This window comes from Bos indicus x Bos taurus, chromosome 1 (assembly GCF_003369695.1).
Source record: "Bos indicus x Bos taurus breed Angus x Brahman F1 hybrid chromosome 1, Bos_hybrid_MaternalHap_v2.0, whole genome shotgun sequence".
NCBI lineage: Eukaryota > Metazoa > Chordata > Mammalia > Artiodactyla > Bovidae > Bos > Bos indicus x Bos taurus.
The window spans coordinates 125,110,837-125,133,223 of record NC_040076.1 but is presented as its reverse complement, the minus strand read 5'-3'; the positions used below and the strand labels follow the sequence as shown (position 1 = coordinate 125,133,223).

General features: G+C 42.9%; 1 protein-coding gene across 2 annotated transcripts in view; it reads right to left on the bottom strand.

Moving 5' to 3' along the window:
* Positions 1–335: 335 nt before the first annotated feature.
* SLC9A9 (solute carrier family 9 member A9) overlaps positions 336–22,387 on the bottom strand; it is a 665,191-nt gene continuing 643,139 nt past the window's right edge. For both annotated transcript variants that reach the window (XM_027544122.1, XM_027544133.1), the window contains exons 15-16: positions 3,310–3,415; positions 336–2,000 (exon numbers count right to left, since the gene is read on the bottom strand). In XM_027544122.1, the coding sequence (XP_027399923.1) occupies positions 1,785–2,000; positions 3,310–3,415 (322 nt within the window). In that variant the 3' untranslated portion in view covers positions 336–1,784. The remainder of the gene's footprint in view (positions 2,001–3,309; positions 3,416–22,387) is intronic.

Here is a 22,387-nt window from a genome sequence, read left to right as displayed (position 1 = left end):
TGCATCTCCCTTGCATCACCTTTCACCTGGCACTTCAGGAGTAAGGGCTTAGCACTGCCAATTAGCAAGGACGGTAGATGGTGGCTTAGTCACTAAGTCGTGGCCGGCTCTTATGACCCCATGGACTGTAGCGGGCCAGGCTCCTTTCTCCATGGGGATTCTCCAGGCAAGAATACTAGAGTGGATTTCCATTTCTTTCTCCAGGGGATGTTCCCTGGAGATCCAGGAATCGAACCTGGGTCTCTTGCATTGCAGTCGGTAAACCGACTGAGCTACAAGGTAAGTCCCAGGACAGTAAAGGACGTTTTAAAATAATGTACTAGCGAACACAATCGTACTTTATAACAAAGTTTTATTAGGATTAAGTCAAATTAGAAAACTTCATGCTCTACCGCTTGCCATATTTATCTGGAATGACCAGGATATACTTAGCTGAGTAGAAAATAATTTGTGCCCTGGATTCTACCGTTTAGAAAGCAAGAGGATTGCTGTGCATAGCGGCGTACCCGGCACCTCCATGGTTCGTGTCGAAAGCCTAAAGACTCGTCAGCAAAGCATATGTTACTTTCAAGCTTTGGGCCCCACGAAGATGCTCACCCTCAGATGCAGACTCTTCGGAACCTGGGCACCTAGGACTCGGGCTGCCCTTTTTGGGGTCTGATATGAACATCTGTTATTTCAAGAGAAGCTGGGTTTGAGGTATCTTAATGGCATAAAGGCACAGGTCGTGCAGCTGAATTAAAAGCTGTTGTGTTGGTCTCTCCGCCACAGGCCACGAGCCACGTCTTGTGAGGAGGGTGCTGATGCTGTGTCCTTGGCGCTGCCGGGGGCGAGGGCGGGGGCCGGGGCGGGGCGGGGCGGGGGAGGGGGCTCTGCGCATGCGCAGTCCTGCTCTTCTAGCTCCCAAACCGCGCGGCTGTTCTCAGGTGGAAGTATAACTGGAGAGGAGCCTGGGCTATGGGATCTCATCGCCCCACAGACAGAAGGACCTGCCACAGAGCCAGGAAGTGACTCGAATGCAAGCAAGGATAGGAAAGCTGAAACCTGGTGCGGGGAAGAGAACCCCACTGTCCCTGGAAGGGGTCCCGCCAAGGTGGAAAGCGGCATTGCGTTTAGTGCGGAGTGCTTCCCAGCTATCAGGAACCCACCCCTTCAAGTAGCGGCAGGAGCCGCTTGAAGATGATGCCCAGGAGGACAGGGGTCCCCACGCACCAAAGCCATCAGCAGTGGTGTGGAGCACTTATCTGCACAAATAGCCCTGGATCACTAGGAGCGAGTGGGACCCTAGGTTCTAAACATGAAAACGTGTCACTTCCTGAATACATGGGTATTCCCTTCAGCTTAGGAGCCACGCGTTTAAGCTCAGAAACTCTTTTTAAACAGAGTTTTAAACCTCTCCCTAATGAGGGAATAGAATCTCAAATCTGAGGGAAGGGTCAGGAGAGCTGTACACAGAAAGAAATACCTTGCACACACAAGAACAACTGTTTCATCCTTCCAGCAACTAGCCACCTGTCTCCTATCCCCACACCCCCCACCCCCCCACCTTCCCCAATTCATTAATAAAAATGGCACTGTCTAAAACTTAAATCAGTTGCCTAATATAGAGGGATGATAATAAATTCTCATTTCTGTGGGCACCAGAGGATGTATGTTTTGAATCTCTCCTTTCTGCCCTTCATATACTTTCCAGCCTCTTTCCATGCACTTGGCCTCATCAGCTTGGCTTATATTCCTCAGTGAGCCCTGCATGACTGTGATCATGTCTGCGCTGTTCACGCCCATCAGTTCATCTGGGATTGACTAGGAGTTTTCTCAAGCTTGAGTTCATAGCTTCCCAGGCCAAGGTCCCCCTCGTAAATGTTTTCCTTGCTTGGAGTCTGGGGTGAAGCTTTCTGTTCCTCCCTGGGAGGGTTGCAGGGTGAGGTGCCTTGCTCCTGGTAATTCATGGCAAGCTCGTCCTGGTTTACAATGCATTCATCATCCTCTTTGAGATGTTCCTAGATTTTGGAGAGAAAGAGAGAGAGTTCACTTGATAAAAGCAGAAGACAATGGCAGTCCTGCAGTATAGGAGAACAGGATGTTCATTTTCGTTTTTACACTGTCCTGTCTTGACTTGGCTGAAGTTTCTGGTATGCCGCATATAACCTTTTCCATGTCCGCAGGAGTTGTGAAACATTTCTAAGATGACCTTGAAGATGGACATCATCACACAATCATAAGAAGTCTCCAAGTCTCATCAGTAAGAGAACGTGTGCCAATTGAGCATGTCTGTGGGTTAAATAAAATGCTAAAGAGGAGTTAGAATAAAATGCTATCGATATTTTGAATGGGTATCTAACCTGGATGAGAGGAGTTTTTAGAATCGTTTGACCTCAGAGTACAGAATGATTCCCAATATTGGTTTTGGAATGCACCAGTATTGGTTTTAATATTTTAACTCAATGTCTGCTATATTTTCTTTGAAAAGTTTCAAATGGGATGAGTATCCCAAGGCTAAAAGTGGTTGGAAGTTTCCATGGTGGGTAATGGTGGAAACCAACTAGATCTGGCCAATTAAGTTGTCCTCCCCTTGAAGAAAAGGAATTAAAATCTCAAGTTTTCTTTCATTGGCTTTGGGAAGACATCACAGAATTCCCTGTAGAATGAGCCCTGGTTAGGTGATCTTAGGTCAGTGGTTTCGAACTTCAGCCTGTACTGGAATCACTCCTTGAAGCCCAGATACTATTCTGAGGTGGGGCCTGAGAATCTTTGTTTAAAACAAATTTCCAAGTGAGGCTGAAACTGCTGGTCCAAGGACACACTTCGAGAATCGCCGGCTCAGGCTGTTGTGTTTTGAGCACATCTGAGATCTGAGATGACTTTTCTCTGTTTAGACATGGGGTCGGCCACCTCCAAGGGTGCCACAAACTCCAAGATTCTGCTCCTCTCCCATCTCTGACACTCTGATGTACTGGGAGGGAGTCTAATTGCTTCTCAGCATTTTTTTTTATTCTACTCCCTTCAGCTATAAGGCACCTGGCCTGATATTCAAAGCCTCAAAACAGCAGTTTGTGAGTTCACATTACTTAGTCTATATTTTTCTAAATTCATTTTATGGTTAAAAATATTGGTGACAGTAAAAAATTGCATTTATGAAAAGAAGAATGAGCCCACATCAGCAGCAATGGAAAAGAAAAGAGAGAAGCTTCTTGGTGCAGTGAATTTTAAGAACTGTATGCTTCCTCCTCAAGGAGGGAAGAAATAGCCCCAAGGTTCTGGGTTTTATCAGTATTCACCAAGCCTGTCCCTCACGAGATGTTTACTCACCCCATAGGCCTGAGGACTGGTGAGCAGTCGGGAAATTGGGCCACACCATTCAGGTAACGTGGTGGTCAGTGGAGGACCAGAGTGGGTTAGAATTGGTTTCAGGTATCTGTGAGGCCTGTTAAGGAATACTTGCCAAGAGGAAGTCAGGATTGAGTTTCTCACATAGCACAAAACTTTGCATGCAGTGAAAGATAGTTATTTTTACCTTCAAATCCCCTACTCTCTCACTGAGGAAGTAATGTGGCCTGCACAAATTTGCTATTTATGTTCTTTGATCCCCACACTTTCCCAGTCCTCCTGGTAGTCTTTACTCATGGGGAAATGACACCCGAACCAGCCAATGTCAGAGAGGTGTAAGTGGTCCTCTTCTCGCCTCTCCTACTCAATGTCTCCTCTGCTTAGAGAATATATTCTTAATAATTATTTGAAATAATAGCATAAAAGATTGTGTTTTCCTAAAACTGCACACACAGCTTAAACCACTAGTAATTTTCACACAAAAAAGCAAGAGGCATTTCATAAAACATTCCCTCATTTGAGAACTGGGTAGTAAACACAGATTTTGCCAAAATAGTTATTTTCACTATTCAACACAGTCACTTTATACTTCATACATCAATGCATTGCCATACAAAATTATGTAAATAAGCTGGAGCTAGGTTTATTCTACTGTCTAATACCTGTCTTTCTCCTATCTTCGTCCCAAAGTGCTCTAACGAGTTAAAAGAAAAACCTATTTATCTAAAGCCTTTAGGTTTCCTTCCAATCTAGCAATAATGAAATCCCTAGAGGCTGCCGCCTCACGTTGCCTTTTTTTTTTTTCCCTCCCAGAAAGGTAATGAAATTATTTCACCATTCCATCAGAAACAACTTTCAAGCTTTGTATTATTTCCTCTGCTGGAGAATAGTTCACCTCGTCAACTTTCTGAAATGCTATAATAAATAGGGAGAGGGGAAAAAAAAGCATTTAATGTTGGTGCATGAAGATGCACACTCACCCCCAGGCACTCAAGAGAAGATCTTGGTGGAGGCTCTACTGGAGCCCATCCACGGGTGGATGACACCATTCCATCATTCCAGGATGCCCTGAGTGTGTGGGACAGAGGGGCATGCGGCTGGCGGAGGCCAGGAATCTACTGGCCTCTGGCTTTGAATCATTCACCCCCACAGTGGGGACAAAGCAGGAGAGGCTCATGAACACAGCCTAGTTACGATGTGAGGAGAGCGATTGAAGAGATACTTAAGAGGGTCTGTGATTGCAACTGTGAGCAGAAAACTTGATGACTCCTTTCAGATGCTCAGCTGTTGTGCTCAGTTAAGGATGGGGAAGATATTACAGTTCAGCACCTGCCATTGCCTGCGACATCTTGCAAGTCTATCCACAACTCTGGAAAGCTCTTGATGATCTTCCATTAATTTTTATTACAGAGTGTTATTTCCTTCATTTTATGGATGAAGGCATTGATGCCTAAATATATGATGATTTTAAGTAATCCAGAGGCTCCCTTTGCTATCTGCATCTACAAACATCATATGCTAGCAGAAGGGAATTTCTCAGGGTGGGATTGAGTATGTGACCAGTTGGTTCTTCATGGAGAAAAGCTCACAGACCACACCCCTGCTGGTGAGCTGTGGATCCGCTCAGGCAGGAGCATGTGGTCTAATAGGCTTTATGGTGTGCATAGGTCAGGGGAAAAAATTTTTTTTAATAGGGAGCTGAGATGGAGGATACACACACACACACACACATACACACACACAAACATATAACTGGAGTGTAAGTCAAAGAAAATTCAGCCAATTTTATTTCCAGATGGAAAAGTGACAGATTCCCAGGTGGCGCTAGTAGTAAATAACCCACCTGCCAATGCAGGAGACACAAGAGACGCAGGTTCGGTCCCTGGGTCAGGAAGATCCCCTGGAGAAGGAAATGACAACCCACTCCAGTATTCTTGCTTGCAGTATCCCATGGGCAGAGGAGCCTGGGGTTCTACAGAGGAGCTACAGTCCATGGGATTGCAAGAGTTGGACACGACTGAAGTGACTTAGCAAGCACAGCACATAAATCAAAGAAAATCCAGCCAATTTTATTTCCAGATGGAAAAGTGACAGCAAATAAGCAACATTTTTAGCGAGACTGTGTAAGTAAAAATGGGGTTTGTCAAGGTTCTAAGTTTAGGAGAGGCCTGGGAAACTTCCATTGTTTGAGATTCTCAATATACTGAAAAATCAAAATTCCAAAACCATGCAAAAAAGGAAAACACAAATTTAAAATTGCACAATGAACATTTTCTTCTTTTCATCTTGATGTCATTGCTCAGTGGCTCAGTTGTGTCCGTCTCTTTGTGACCCCATGGACTGTGGCATGCCAGGCTTTCCCATTCTTCACTATCTCCCATTTGCTCAAACTCATGTCCATTGGAGTCAGTGATACCATCCCACCATCTCTGGATCCTCTGTTGTCCCCTTCTCCTCTTGCCCTCCATGAGGTATCTCTTTAACTCTCTGTGTCTTATTATTGGAGCTAACACTTAATCACTTACTTTGTGGCTTTCTGTGAATGTGAGGCCTGGACCAAATGGGCTACCATTTGGTCCCTCTGGACAGGCTCTGGGATTCCCAACTCAGAAGACTTGCATACAACTGGTAACTCTGCCCCTTCACTGACTCTATGACCTATGGTCTAGTGACTGACCCCTGTGAGCCTCAAGTATTGCTGTGAATGTTAGCTGATATAATGTGGGAAAATGGTGTTGGACTCTCTCACATGCCATTCAAATGCTATTTTATAAAAAAAAAATTTCTTAAGTAATACTTTTTGGAGAAAGTGGTGTGTTGATTGTTGTTCACATAACACAGGAGAAATGATGCTAAGGTAGAGATGAGAGAATGGCACTCAGCCCTTGGTGTGGTATCAGGAGTCACAAGCTAGTACTTAGTGGTTGGAAACTTTACGCTGCTCCTGCACCAAAAATAGCTATTTGGGTTAAACATTATTGTATGGGGGGCTGGTATCAGGTGGTAGGTGAGAGGTAGGATAATTTGTTGTCATAAAACTCTTCTTCCAGGAAACTCATGATGCCATTCTGGCTCAGTAGCTTCAGGTCAAAGGAATAACACATACATCCTGTGGCAGTGAATGGAATGTGTAAGTGCCATCCACAGACACCACGTGGAGCAGGATCTATGTTCGCCAACATCTTAGTTTGCCCAGAGCTTGCCATATATAATGTTATGTGCTCAATGGATGTTTATTGAATTTGTGGTCTAGGAAAATATTCAAAGGCGCTTTGAGTGATGGAGGTAGATTCTGGGTGACTATGCCAAGGGAAGAATGAAGGGGGCAGATGACAGCCAACAGATGAGGATTTCCTGAGGATAAAAGGCTGAGGAAGGTCAAGTCAAAACAGACTTCTTGGGACTAAGATATTAGACCAATGGGACCATGTGGTAATGGCACAAGATAAAGTGGCTAGAAAACAGCCATCGTATCTCACTTGCTTGATCATTCATTTGTTCCTTCACAGACTCACATGTTTTTATTTTATGTGCAAAGCTAATGGGGTACCCACATAAGAAAATTAACAGTTACAGTCTGGTGGCTCATATGCTGAAGAATCTGCCTACAGTGTGGGAGACCCAGGTTCAATCCCTGAGTTGGGAAGATCCCCTGGAGAAGGGAATAGCAACCCACTCCAGTATTCTTGCCTGGAGAATCCCATGGACAGAGGAGCCTGGTGGGCTACAGTCCATGGGGTTGCAAAGAGTCAGACACGACTGAGCGACTGTCACCGTATAGACTGCAAAGTGTTTTTGCCATATATTCTTGTCTCTAGGTGGTGGTCACTTTGAGGGTAGGGCTGTCCCCTTCACCTGGTACAGTGGTTGATATATTTTAGATGTTTAAGAAATAGTTGTTGAATTGATGAAGACAGTAAGCTCAAAGAGAATAAAAGAATTGCTCAGTGGAATCCAGCCCGTTGGGCTTGAGATCCCAGACATTTCCATCACATTGAGCATCTTCCTTCTGTTACAGAGACACCAAGTAACAGGTCTCATCTGATTGGATAACTGATTTGGAATGGGGGAATCAGTGACTTTCTGAGTTCTTCATTGCTGAGCAGGGTCTGGAAAGTGGCTAGATCACCAGGGTTACTGGAATTATTAAAATAGTAAGAAAACTCTTTTGATCTCCAGAAAACCCCTACTGCTGATTTTGCAAACTGGGTTATTTTTCTTATCAGGTTCTAGTATATGTTTGGAGAGAGAGAGATATTCCCCACTGGGTATTTTTGGTACAGCTAGTTTCGCTTTTCTAATAAGTTAGAAATACATCGAGATGAAATGTTAGGCTCTAGGAGGGGAAAAAAACCAATGACTTTTCTCATCTTTAAAGGGCATGAGTTTGGGAATAGCAGTTTGGTTTAGGAGATGTAAGTAAAAGCTGGAGCTCTACCCAGAATTTAACATGCGTGAAATAGGAAAGACAATTAACTCAGGCCAAAAGAGAAAATGCATCTGCTATCAGCAGGTCCAGACCTAAATTTAGTGCTTAACTGAACTAACTTCCAAAGTACATGGTGACATTGATTTCTCTCTTCTTTTCTTTTTTGCTTTGATTATTTTATTTATTTAAAGTTTTTATTGGAGTATTATTGTTTTACAATGTTCTGTTGGTTTCTGCTGTACAACAAAGTGATGAATCAGCCATATGTATACACATATCTCCTTCTTGAAGCTCTCTCCCCTCCCACTCACATCCCACATCTCTAGGTCATCACAGAGCACGAAGCTGAGCTCCCTGTGCTATACCGCAGCTTCCCACTAGCTAGCTATTTTACGCCTGGAAAATCCCATGGAGGGAGGAGCCTGGTAGGCTGCGGTCCATGGGGTCGCTAAGAGTCGGACAGGACTGAGCGACTTCACTTTCACTTTTCACTTTCATGCACTGGAGAAGGAAATGGCAACCCACTCCAGTGTTCTTGCCTGGAGAATCCCAGGGGCGGGGGGAGCCTGGTGGGCTGCCGTCTATGGGGTCTCACAGAGTTGGACACGACTGAAGTGACTTAGCAGCAGCAGCAGCAGTGTGTATTTGTCAATCCCAATCTCTCAATTCTTCCCACCCTCCCCTTCCTCACTGTGTTTACACATCCGTTCTTTATGTCTGTGTCTCTATTCCTGCCCTATAAACAGGCTCATCTGTAAAATGTTTTGATTATTTTAAATCATCATTTTTTGCCCATTGTCTTTGGGGTCTCAAAGAGTCAGACACGACTGAGTGACTTTCACTTTTCACCTTCATAAAACTACGTCCCATTTGCTGAGACCCCACATGGTTCTTTACTCAGCATCCATGAACAGAACTAGCAGAGGACATCCCCAAATTGTACACATCCTGTCTTTCTTTGATTTCAATGTACAAATCACACCCTTTATGCTTTGTTTCACGGGAAATGGGGGCTGACAAGTTGAGTGTGTGCCCCCTCTTTCCTTTGGGTTTATTGGATTCTGTAATTAGACACTCACTGTCTTGCCATCTTGCCTAAGGATGTGATCAACCATTCTGCTAAGTTGTCCTTGAGGTTCAGGTTGGAGGAAGGCTTTAAGAGTCCAACCAAAGCCCTCCTCTTTAAGCTGTTTCATCACTCTCTTCTCTCTTGCTTGACTTCAGTTCTGCACCAGGCACTCACAGGGAACATAGGGATGAGATCCTGTCCCAGGAACCACTCTATTTCCAGAACAATCTATCAAGATGGCACCTTGTCCTCCTAGGCTATCCATGAAATTCTGGTTTAAAATCAAGGAAAAGGTAGAAACCTGCTATTCACACACACGGATGAACATGTATACCTTTGGTTGACAATCCTAACCTTTACCGTTCTCGAGGAAATGGCCCTAGATAACTGCTGGGGCAGAACGGAAGTCTGGATAAACATTCTGATGAGTAAGCAGAACTGTCTAGAATAAGCTAGCAAGGAGTGACTGTAACCCCCTTCAGCTTGATCTGTGAGTTCTGCCACTCATGTGTCTATTTGGTCTCCCTTCAAGGTCAATGTGTACATACTCGCCTGATAGCATTTATCACATTGTCCTGAAGTTAATTGTTTACATCTCTGTCTCCCTCTTTAGATTCTAAGCTCCCTGAGAGCAAGGATGTGTGTGTGCGCGTGCTCAATCTGTTCAGTCGTGTCCAACTCTTTGTAACCCACCAGCCTCCTCTATCCATGGGATTCTCCAGACAAGAATACTGAAGTGGCTTGCCATTTCTTTCTCCAGGGAATCTTTCTGATCCAGGGATCAAACCCACATCTCCTGAATTGCTTACCCACTGAATCACTTGGAAAGCCAGAGGGCAAGAAATTTATTATTAAATAAAACCTCTTATTGTAAAATGAAAAAGGGATACATCAAACCTCAAAAGCCTAATGTATTGTATCTTAGTGGAAGCTTCCAGATTTCAGGAAACAGAACTATGTGGCCTAACCCTTGAAGCCCTTTCCAGGTGTCTCATCCTAATCAAAACTTATTCCTTTCCCCAAAAGTAACTGTATCCTGACTGTTACACTAATCACTTCTTTGAGTTTTTATTATAGTTTTGTCACTTAAATGTGCATTCTGACACACTACAGTTTGGTCTTGCCTATTTAAAAAATGTATTATGTCTTTTAATCTATAGATTACTCTTCCACCCTTTTCTTTATAATTTATCTGCTGAAGAGCTTGGGCCATTTGACCTGTGGAGTTTCCCATAGTCTGAATTGCTGGTTGTAAACTCATGTGCAACCCATCATGTTCCTCTGCCCTTTGTATTTCCTTCAAATTACCAGCTGGATCCAGAGATGGGATCAGACGCAGATTCTATTCTCTCCCTTCAGCAAGACTCAAGAAGGCACAGCATATCTGGCTGTCTCTCTCTGTGTGATCTCAGCAGCCACTGACGTGTCATACCTATGTCTATTTGCTCACTGGGATGTGCAAACAGTGAAATTCTAATTTTATCTTTTTGTTCTTTTATTAGGTAGAATACTTTTATAAAGAGACATTTTTCATTTGTCCTGTTGGAATGTTCGGTGGAATAGTCAATATAGGAAGGGCAAAATAAATGTTTGATTTATTCCCTCTGTTTACTTGTTTTCCAGATAATGATTGGTTATGACTCCCTGAAAATGACTTTTTCTTTGCTTAAATATCATCATGAAGTAATGAATTTAAATGAATTTGATTGACATTATTATCATCACTGAAGCTCAAACTGAAGCTTTTTGGTCAATGGGAATCTTCAGATTGGCTTCTGAGTCCTATTGACATAATGCTAGTATATTTGATAGCTTCCTTGTCATCTGTATGACAAGTTGTAGGTTCATCTTGTACATTTCCTGTTTTGGACCTCAAACCAGCTATTTCTACAACATTCCTTGGTGTTTTTTTCAGTGAGAGATGGTTATTTAATACGACAATCTGGGCATCAAGGGTTGCAGTATACAATGGGGTGCTGGTAAATGTGTAACAACTGACTCACTAGAAAAAAAGGGCAGATTTGTAGCATTTCCCAATTTCCACAGTGTAAACACTCCCACTATGGCTTATTCTAATATATCAACATGCAGTCATTAAATGTTGATCTGGGCAAGATGTGTACAACCTATTCTTACCAGCTCTTGTAAACCAGCTTCACCACACCACTGGTTATATATCTCATGAGTTCCTATGGATACTTCCAATTCTGTTCAAGAATTTATGATTCTCAAGTATATAGGAAATGGATAAAATTAGAATATCCTATAATGACTCATTTATTTTATACATAGTATTATAGTAATCTCATAATAATAATAATACCACCATAATAATTACAGAATATGGATATTTTATAATATTTAAACATTTCTGCTTATCCTTCTGTCATTCTGCTGCTGCTGCTGCTGCTAACTCACTTCAGTCGTGTCTGACTCTGTGCGACCCCATAGACGGCAGCCCACCAGGCTCCCCCGTCCCTGGGATTTTCCAGGCAAGAACACTGGAGTGGGTTGCCATTTCCTTCTCCAGTGCATGAAAGTGAAAAGTGAAAGTGAAGTCGCTCAGTTGTGTCCAACTCTTAGTGACCCCATGGACTGCAGCCCACCAGGCTCCTCCGTCCATGGCATTTTCCAGGCAAGAGTACTGGAGTGGGGTGCCATTGCCTTCTCTGTCTGCCATTCTAGCTTATTAAATAAAGAAAATCTACAGTACAGCTATACATAATTGTGCTATATTTACACAGTCAGAACATATAACCACTACATTCTATATTCTCTCTCAGACCTCATTAAATCTGAGCTCTACAGGTAACTATATATTTAATGCTCACCTTCAGGCCTTATGTCAATGTCTTTCTAGTCATTTGGATTGTCTGAAGCTTGTTCTTTAGTAGATTCCTCAGGAAGGATTCATGGGAATGTTCTCTGAGTTCGTGCATATTGATAATAGTGCCCTTTATATATTGCAAGTCTGTTTTCCGGAAATAAAATTGTTGACCTATGCTTTCTTTAGTTGATTACTTAAATATGTTTTTATTTTCTTTTGACGTAAGGAATTGCCCCTGAAAAGTCTAATGAAAATATAATTTTCTTTCCCTTATAAACCATGTATTTTTTCTTCAGATGCCCAAAGGACTTTTTTTTTTAAGTTCATTAATTTCACTAATTTTCCCTGATATTTGTTGTTCCTAATTGATAGTCTCATGTACATCGTGTGCTCTTTCAGTGTGTAGTTCCCAGTGTGTTAAGTGTGTTGTGTTTCAAGAAAGTTCTCTTGAATTAGGACTTCTCTTGTTTCCTTGCTTTTCTTTTCTTTTTCAAGAATTCTTTTTTGTCTGAATGTTCAGTCTTCTTTACCTGTCTTCATTTTTTTTCACTTTCTCTTAAACCTTTAAAATCTTTTTTCTTCATTTCTTTTTAACTTAAAACACTTTCCTTTTACCTGAAATTTCTCCTAAGGTATTATCCATTGTGTTTATTTGCTTGTGTAGCCCTTCTGATTTGCTATTCATTTCTGAAATATATGTTTTTAAACTTTTAAATTGTCTCCAGAGTTTTTTCTTATTCTGATTTATTTTGTTCTTTCATAGCTTGTATCATTTTCTTAATGTCTTTTAACCTAGTTAAAATATAGTATGTTTTAATATAGTATGTTATAGTTTTGATCTATTTATGGGTACATCTTTCTGGCATTTTTTCATTATTTGTAGAGATGTTATTCTGTTCCTTATCCTCTTTTTTTCCCTTATAATAAGTCTCTATGGGATTTGACTTCTTTTCTATTGTTCAGTTTTATGCAAAATTAGTTTTCCTGAACTTAAAGAATGAGGCAGTCGTTCTTTAAGTTCAGGAAAGCTGTCCTGACTTCACAGGGATCCCTCTTCTGCTGTGTTTATATAGTGGTAAACATGGCAGCTTGCATTCTGAGCTTTCCTGCCCTGTTTCCTATGCCCACTGCCTCCCCCTACACCCCCACCAGCTGATGTGGACCTTGCCTTTCCAATCATCGCTAGCATCTCTATGCCGCTCAATTTCGATGCCACTCCAAGGTCCTTTCTCCTGAATGCTGCACACTGACCTGGAAGGGAGCCCTCTGAAAAAAATGCCCATGTGCTCATCATTTGTGCATAATTTTAAGAACTCTCAGGGTCTTGACTGCTCCAGAAATTGAAAGACTGCTGTTGCCACTGTCTTCTTCCCAGAACCCTCCAGGACTGTATTTTATTTGATCTTATATCATTGGTAATTATTAATAGTATGGTCGCACAGAGTCAGACATGACAAGTGACTTAGCAGCAGCAGCACATTATTAATGAATGGGGATGTGGTCTAGCTAGATTTGTAAATCTAGAGTACATTTGTACTCTGTCTGAATTGCCCAAGCTAACTTGGAATTTTCCATAATTCAACCACTGTAGGTTTGATTTACCAGAATGAACTTCCTATGTTACACCAGGTGAACCCAGTGGTACCTGGAATCATGGTTCTTAACCTCCCCTGGTCTTGGGCGAGCAAAAAAATGCCTGTGTGCTCATCATTTGCATACAATTTCACAGGACATTTTAGAGATACCTTAAAATGTATCCATGCTCCCCTAGAGATCCTGAGCTAGGAAACTGGCAATTAAGTATTAAGGACTAGGGCAGACTAAAGACCGAAAAAATGACCTGGTTGCTATCCTATTTGTATAGGGAGTTGGTTTCTATCACTGGTATCTATAAGGTCTACCTGCTGCTGCTAAGTCACTTCAGTCGTGTCCGACTCTGTGCAACCCCATATACGGCAGCCCACCAGGCTCCTCTGTCCCTGGGATTCTCCAGGCAAGAACATTGGAGTGGGTTGCCATTTCCTTCTCCAATGCATGAAAGTGAAAAGTGAAAGTGAAGTCGCTCAGTGGTGTCCGACTCTTAGCGACCCCATGGACTGCAGCCTACCAGGCTCCTCCGTCCATGGGATTTTCCAGGCAAGAGTACTGGAGTGGGGTGCCATTTCCTACTAAATATTAATTCTATCAGCTCCAGATAGACAATCTATGGGCAGAGAAAGGGCAGTGGAATTTGTTGGAAAGGTTAAAGGAAAGAAGACAGTTGTAGGATACCAAAGCAGCCGGTGTAAGTAGGGCAAGTGGACACAAGATAAACAGAGGGAAATATTGGAATCAAGAGGCTGGAGGGAAAGAAACCTGAGAGCTCATCTGATCCACAGCCTTGGATCTAAATACAAAAGAAAGTCTAAACCTGGAGTTTCTCCAAGTGTGGTCACCTGATATTTGTATTACAATGGCTTTTTGCTTCTTAAAATGCAGATTTCCGACCCATTGACCCTGACCCCCTGGGTAGGGTCCTAGCAATCTGCATAATAACAACCCCTTGAAAACCACTAAGTGGTCTAAGTGATGTGGAGCAGAATGACATCTCGTCTCTTGAAGGACTCTGGTTGTGGACGTGCCACATCTGTGGGCTACACTGTGCAATGATAACAATGACCATAATGTTACTTTTACTACCATTGCTTCTCCTCCTACTATTGTGTCCTGAAGATTTTTCCCTTTGGGCACAGAATGGGATCACAGATTTCCAGGAATCTTTGCTGCCTATCAGCTGCAGTTTAGTCCATTTGCACCATGGAGAAGGTTACACTTGGCTCATTGTTTTGACAGAAAACAGTTGTGGAGATGAATGCTGCAGTTACTCACACAGAGTGAATCTTGGCTTTTCCTAGCCTTCTGGTCGTTAGGGGAAGTGCTGCCAAAGACCCAGACCCCCTCTGTTAGCTCATGGTGATTTCAACCAGAGGCTTTATGGGTCACTTGCCTTGCGGTGTTTTGAAGAACTGGGCTGTGAGAAGTGACTCTGCACCAGCATTCCGAGTCTCCACTCTGGTTTGGAGTGAAATTTTTATTTGATTTCTGCCCCAACCCCCCAACACTGATTGAATGTGGTCTTGTGAGTGCTGGAGTCTCAGCTAGCTACCCCAGAGTTCATATTTAATATGGAGGTGCCTAAGCCTGCCCGAACCCTCTCTGGCTCATCCATGAGCCTGGGCCCTTTTCCTGGACATAAGAATAGAATGTATGCCTGAGGGGGACTCGTCCTCCTGTGGACATGGGCAGGAGCCCCCATGTACTCATCTTCTGCTTCGGGGAAATAGGAATAGTCACTTCCCTACTGACAGCTTGAACGTGGACCATGGGTCAGGATGCTCAGAGCACAGAGCTAAAGAGGAAACTACCTTCAATGTGAAAGGTTGTTGTTGAATCACGCGAATACACCGGGATTCTTGGCCCCCGGAGGAGAAGAATTCAATCCGGGGCCAGAGACAAGGCTTGATCGCTCAGAGCTTTTGTGTAATAAAGTTTTATTAAAGTATAAAGGAGATAGAGAAAGCTTCTGACATAGGCATCAGAAGGGGGCAGAAAGAGTACCCGCTTGCTAGTGTTAACAATGAAGTTATATAATCCAAAGAATGTCTGGAGGTTGTAAAGACCTCATCAGACCTACTCCCATAATTTACATTTTAAGATAACAGAAGGTTTAATCCAAAGACTGTCCTTAGGCAGGATACATTATTGTTATATAATCCTAAGGAATGTGGAGAAAGAAAAAGAAGTTTGTCCTTTCTTCCTCCTTGAGAATTCCAGACCCCTCTCTCCTTGGGGACCCCTAGACTCCCTATCAACCTGCCTAGGAACTGACTCTCTCAAATGCTTTCACGGGGAGGAAGGCAGCAGACACCGAACACAGATGGCTGAGGTTCTGGCTTGTGACTGCCTCTCAGTTTGAGCAAATGTCTTCAACTCTTGGTGCCTCTATTTTCTCCTTACTAAGGAGACTCATGATGCTCCAGTAGGTCTGGTTAGGTAATTATTTAGAGATTGCAATTACCTTGTGTCTTTGATTACCAGGGCTGCATCACAAAGTCTACACATGGGGTGGCTTAAAATAACAGAAATGTACTGTCTCACAGTTCTGGAAGCTAGGAGTCTGAGATCAAGGTATGGCAGGGCTGGTTCCTTCTGAGGCCTCTGAGAGCCAAGCTGGCCGCTGCCTCTCTTCTGGATACTGGTCACAGCCTGAACTCCTGAGTGTTCCTTGCCTTGTAGGTACATCCCTATATCACTATCTTCACCTTCCCATGCTGTCCCCCTGGGTCTTCACAGGATTGTCTTTATAAGGAAACCAGTGTTATTGGATTAGGGCCCCATCCCATTCCACTATGACTTAGTCTTAATTTAAATAATTATATTTGCAAAGCACCTATTTCCAAAGAAGCTTACATTGTGAGGTATGAGGGGTTAGGACTTCAATCTATCTTTAAAAGACGCTTGCTCCTTGGAAGAAAAGCTATGAAAAACCTAGACAGCATATTACAAAGCAGAGACATCACTTTGTAGACAAAGGTGCGTGTAGTCAAAGTCATGGTTTTTCCAGTAGTTATGTACGAATGTGAGAGTTGGACCACAAAGAAGGCTGAGCACCTATGAATTGATGCTTTTAAACTGTGGTGCCAGAGAATACTCTTGAGAGTCCCTTGGACTGCAAGGAGATCAAACCAGTCAACCAATCAACGCTGAATACTCATTGGAAGGACTGATGCTGAGGTTGAAGCTTCAATACTTGGGCCACCTGATGTGAAGAGCTGACTCAATGGAAAAAAGTCTGATGCTGAGAAAGATTGAGGGCAGGAGAAAAAGGGGCAGCAGAGGATGATATAGTTAGATAGTATCACCAACTCAGTGGACATGAGCTTGAGCAAACTCTGGGAGATAGTGGAGGATGGGGAAGCCTGGTGTGCTACAGTCCACGGGGTTGCAAAGAGTTGGACATGACTTAGTGACTGAACAATGACAAATACCTTTTGGGGAGGGGGATATAATTTAGCTCATAACTTCCTGCTTCTTCTGAATAATCCCATGTCTTCAGTGTATTTTTTATTTATTTGTGGGGAGTAGACAGGTTGGGTTTGAATCACAACTCTTATTATCTGTGAGTAAGCCAATTTCCTAAGCTCTTTGAGCCTCATTTTTGCCATCCATAAAATGGAAATAGCTTATAATAGTGATCTCATAGGGGAGAGGATTAAGTGAGATAAAAAAGCACAGGTCTGGGCACATAATAAGTGCTCAACAAATATTAGTTAACATTATTATTACTGGTTTTCGCTGTGTCCTTTGAGGAATTGTAGGTATTAGAGATATATTTAAAATGTCCCCCAATTTGCTCCCCGCTAACATGGCCTGCATTCCTATTGTTTCTTCTGCTGGCTGCTACACTGACTCCCAGAAGATTCCCTCGTGTTCTAGGAGCTGTGTCCTGCACAGAAGTGCCCAGGGAGGCTTGGCTCACTGTTTCATTTCAGCAGGGCTTCAGATGGAGCACTTACATTCTGAGGCACCTGATGTAGGAATGACCTGCCTCCACAGGGGTAAGACACTTGCTCGGAAGGGAGGTGTTTTCATGTTGGGCATCGGGCTTTTAAGGTCACCTTAGAGCAGCCGTTTCTCATCACTGTGTTCTTCTAAGCCCTGGTTGTCCTTGAGGCGAATCCCACTTTTCTGTACTCTGAAGACACTGCCTCTTCCTGGGCATTTAGTGAACTCCTAGTAGAATGCACATCCCTTGGCTCTTTGAGGAAAACAAATCTCTCTTTCTCTCTCACACACACACTCCCCAGCAATGCTGACTGCTGTAATCCACAGAGTTTTTTGCACGTTCGGGAATCGGGATATACAATGCTGGGTTATTTTGAGCTGTGGAATGAAGCCTGTTCAGGAGACATTAGAAAATCTTTTTCCTTTGAGAGGACACAAGAGGAGAGCCCTGTGTTATTACAGGGTCACTTGTCATAAATAATCTCACTTTCCTCTCCAGGCACATTTTTCTCTCAGCTGCAGTCACTTGCAAACTTTTTTCCCCACCTCTAACCCCTACCTGGAAATGCATTTTACAATTACTTCTCAGTACATGTCCTAACATCTACAGAGTCATAAAACTAAAGATAGTTGTGTGGTCCACTTGGATCTATTCCTACTCCTATTTTTTTTATTCCTAGTCCTATTCCCCCATCCTACCCTATCCCATTCTCTCTGTCCTCTATTTGCTTATCTTGGGCATTACTAGAATGCACCAATACCCAGGTCTCCTATCTTTCTGGTACATCAGCATCTTTGAAGAAGGTACACGGGCTTCTTTGAAGTAACTAGGGCCATATCAGTAACTCTGACCAATGTGCTCTGGTCATGATGCATGCATGTGTGCTAAGTTGCTTCAGTTGTGTTCGACCTTGAGCAACCCCATTGACCATAGCCCGCCAGGCTCCTCTGTCCATGGGATTCTCCAGGCAAGAATACTGGAGTGGGTTGCCATGCCCTCCTCCAGGGGATCTTCCCAACCCAAGGACTGAACCAGCATCTCTTGTCTCCTGCATTAGCAGGTGGGTTCTTTACCACTGGTGCCACCTGGGAAGCCCCTGGTCATGGTGACTAGTATCATTTCAGCCCTGAAACACAGGAAGCCAGCATCCCTCCAGCTGACTCTCTTCCTGATATGGTGACCCAAGGAGGTCTCAGGTTGAGACGGTGGAGTCACAGATCAAAGTTGCTTGCATCACTGGGTGGCCACACGGAGGACTGCCACTCTAGAGGGTCATCTGCATCCTTAGCAGTCTTTAAGTAAGAGAAAAATAAGAGTGTTTGATGGCAACTGAGATTTGGGAGGTGTTTGTTACTACAGAGTAGTCTGTCCTACTCTAATGTGGTATTCTTGCATATTTCTTTTCTTTCTTTTTGAAGAAATGTTGATCTTGAGTTATTGAAATGATTCCCTGACCTACTATGGATAGCCTTGTACAGTTTGCAAATCATTTTCCCAAAGCATCTGCCACATTAACAGCCCCAAAGTTTGGATGGAGAGAGACGTCCATAGAGGAGGGTGAGCATACACTAGTGCAGTCTCTCCTCAGGGTTTCAAGTGCCAGGGTTGGGTGACTTAAGGACTGAGTAGTTGTGTGATTTGAGACTTAGAGAGTTAGGATGCAATAATTTTGATGGGGAGGCACCACAGACTAATTCCAAAGGTGACTGAGTAGTGTTCTGTGGGATTTTTTTTGCTTTTTGGATAGATGTGGATCCAGATTCAGGCCTCATATATGCTACATTTTATTAATATCAATAGCTTATGTGTATTGAGAACCCAAATTACAAATGTATCCCAGTTATTATTAAAAGAAGTTGGAGTACAAATGCATGACTGCTACCACAGTACTGTCAAGGGGTGAGATCAGAGGCCTCCACCATGGCTATGTCCTGGGTTAGATACTTGAACTTCCTTATCCCTTGCTGATACCACACACCTTCTCAACTCCATTCCCCATACTTGTGAGGCACTGATTCCTGTTTATGTGTCACTGAACCTCTGGGCCTTTGCATATGATGTTCCTTCCATTTGAACAGTTTTTCTTTTCACTTTGGCACTTGGAAATCCTACATTCCTTCAGATACAACTCAACTGTCACTGTGAACCAGGATCTCCTTCATTGCAGGTGGATTATTTACCAACTGAGCTACCGGGGAAGCCCCTCTGAAATTATTGATCTTTTATTTACTCCTTTCCTAGGACTTTCTGCTCTCTACCTTTTAATTATTAAAGTTCAATTCTCCTCCTCCATTCCCACCTTGGGCCAGAGCTGCTCTCTTTTAGCTTTTTCATCTTGGGGTCCCCCCTCAAATTCCTTCTAAATAAAGAGCTTCCTATGAATAACAATAACCATAATACATACCCCAAAGTTAGAAGATTCACTAACTTAAAAAAGCAAAGTTGGTTTACAAAGACTTGGAAGGCTTTGTAGGCTACTCACAGTTTCCATATTTACCAAATACTATATAGATTTTTTTCTTTGCATGTTCTGTTTCCTTTACCGGGAATGTCCTTCCTCACTTTGTCTTTGGAGGAGGTCCATTTATTCTTTAAAGTCTAAGTGATAGATTGCTTTTTGCCTATCCAATATCCAGTCTCCCTTTTTCCCTTACAGTCGCAAGAGGTTCTATTTCCTCAGTAGATTAGGTGGCCAATGAAATGGAAGAAGTTTGTTGGGTAGAATTTCTAGGCAAGCTCTCCAAAGAGCATCAAGTTTGTCCTTTCTCTCTTCTTGCCTGAGACTTGTATGTGCCGTCTGAAGCTCCAGCAGCCATTCTGGGGCCATGAGATAAGCTTGATGATAGAAGCTGTATACCAAGGATGATCGAAGAGAAAGATAGGAGGACCACAGGAATATTGATGACATTCTATAAGTCTGTTACCAGCTGTAGGTTGATTAATACTGGACTTCTTTTACATGAGATGAAACCTCTATTTTGATTAAGCTATTGTTATTTGGATTTTTGTTACATGCGGCAAATCATAAAGTTCTTCTTTATCTATTCCTGTATACTAACTAGGGATTTTTTTTTTTTTTTAAGCTGTGGTTCCCATAGGCCTTCGGTCAACTTTCTGATTATATTTATTGTAATATATAAGAACTATTTGACTTTATATCTCCTCCCCTGTTAGACTGTGAGCTCCTTGAGGGAGGAACATTGTCTCATTCCTTTCTGTATCTGCAGTGTTTAATGCTCAGCAGACAGAATGAGTCCTTTCAATTGATGTTTGTTGAATTAAATTAAGATTTGAAACATATTTCGGATTTTCTGTTAACATGCAAATTCTTTTGGAAAGGGTATTATCTGAAACCTGAAGCTTATTCGGGATTTAACTGGCAAGAAATAACATCATGCGAAATGACACTGGACAGGGCCTTTGAGAGGAGGGTGTGAGGGATGAGTAGGGCTGGACTGGCCACAGAAGGAAAGGTGGGAAAAACCACAGCCATGGGTTTCAGCTGATTTGGATCTCCCCAGGGTAGCTCTTGTTTGCTGTTATGCTTTTCCGTACACAGAACCTTGCCGCTACCTGGAAATCCCTAGAGGAGTCTGCCTGCATTGGAATGCCTTACCTCGACCCTCCTGCCTTCTGAGAGGCAAAGCTTCTCTCCCGAGACTGGGTATCACAGATAACTGGCTCCTTGGGCATAGCTGTGAGTGCCTCTCGTGCGCCCCAGCCCTGTCCCCTTGGTCCTCCCAAACCACTTTGGAAGGGTCTGTCACTCTTGAGTTGCAAGATTAAATGAATGCATCTTTGGATAAGATGCTTTTGGGCGCTAGATCAAAGTCTTGCCTGCCAGGGCTCTGGACCCCTTTCAGAGTGAGTGTAAAACCTGTGCTGCTCTTTCAGTGAATTACGGGGTGCAGAAGGAGAGAAATCCTGTATATTCACTATATCTACACATCTTCTCAGGAGCAGAGCTCAGGGGGCCTCCTCAGAAACCAGCACACAGAAAATGGAAAGATGCACTTTCTGTTAAAACTGTTCAAAAATCTTATTGCCATAGACAAATATGATCCTTCGGCTAAATAAAACCACTGGAGAGCAAATTAAACCATGCCACATTATATGATTATTCCCTCTTTGTAAAAATAATTAAAACTGTTTTTGGTAGCTTTGCTCCGTGTTTGTATGTATGTTTTAATAAAAGTTTCCAAGGTCTTTTTGTTGTGTGTATATGTGAGTCAAAGATCTGGATATAAGCCAAACTAGTGGCAGGAGCTGTCCCACTTGCCACAGAAAAAGGAAGAAAAAAACACCAAGTCATTATACAATTTCACTCTCCTAAATCAAACCTTCCATTTGCCACGATTATTTACCATTGCTTTGTAATTGTGAGCAGACAGCTGAGTAGGACTGGAAGTCTATTCATTCTTTAAAGTGACATAAAGTGGCACTTGGAGTCCCAAATGATAATTGTTCTTTTCTCCTTGTTAATACCCAACCGTGGCTCAGAGTTCTGTGAAAGATTCGTTTACTGCCAGCTCCAGAAATTTCTGTGGGGCTTGGCTCTTGGCCTCTTTTTGAAACCCAATCTGAAATCACCCTGAGGAATTGGTAAGGCTGAATTGGTTGTGACCTTCAGTCAGAATTCCTCTATAAATATTTTAGCAGGACAGAGAACTTTCCCTACTCAGTAGGGGCATGGGTGAGAAATATTGGCAGCGTCTCAGAAATATGATTACTTTGAGGGCATTTCCAGCTCAACTTGAATCTTAGGAACTGGAATTTGGTAAGGAAATTAGATTTTATGGGATTTTCCCCTATTTAAGAGGACCTTGGTATTTAGACAAGAATTTTAAGTTCATGGGAACCACTCTGCAAAGAGGGAGGGTCCTTGCTATGTGGCTGTGCTCTGAGGGGTTGCCCCATTCCCACGTGGAAGTGATCATTTAATCTGTCAAGCCTAATAAAGCCTTCTTAATGAGTGACACTGACAAATTGAGTGATAAAAATCGGCTGCATCCTTTAGCTCTGTGTGAGTTGTAGATCCCTGTTGACTTGAGATCCCTATCAACTGATTACAAATAGGATAGAGAAGGTAAAGATCAAAGGGTCTTCCTACTGTATGGGTGATTTCCTGCTACTCCTGCTCTCCAATTTCACATTCTGTGCAACACTGTCAAGTTTCTGACCTGTGTTAGA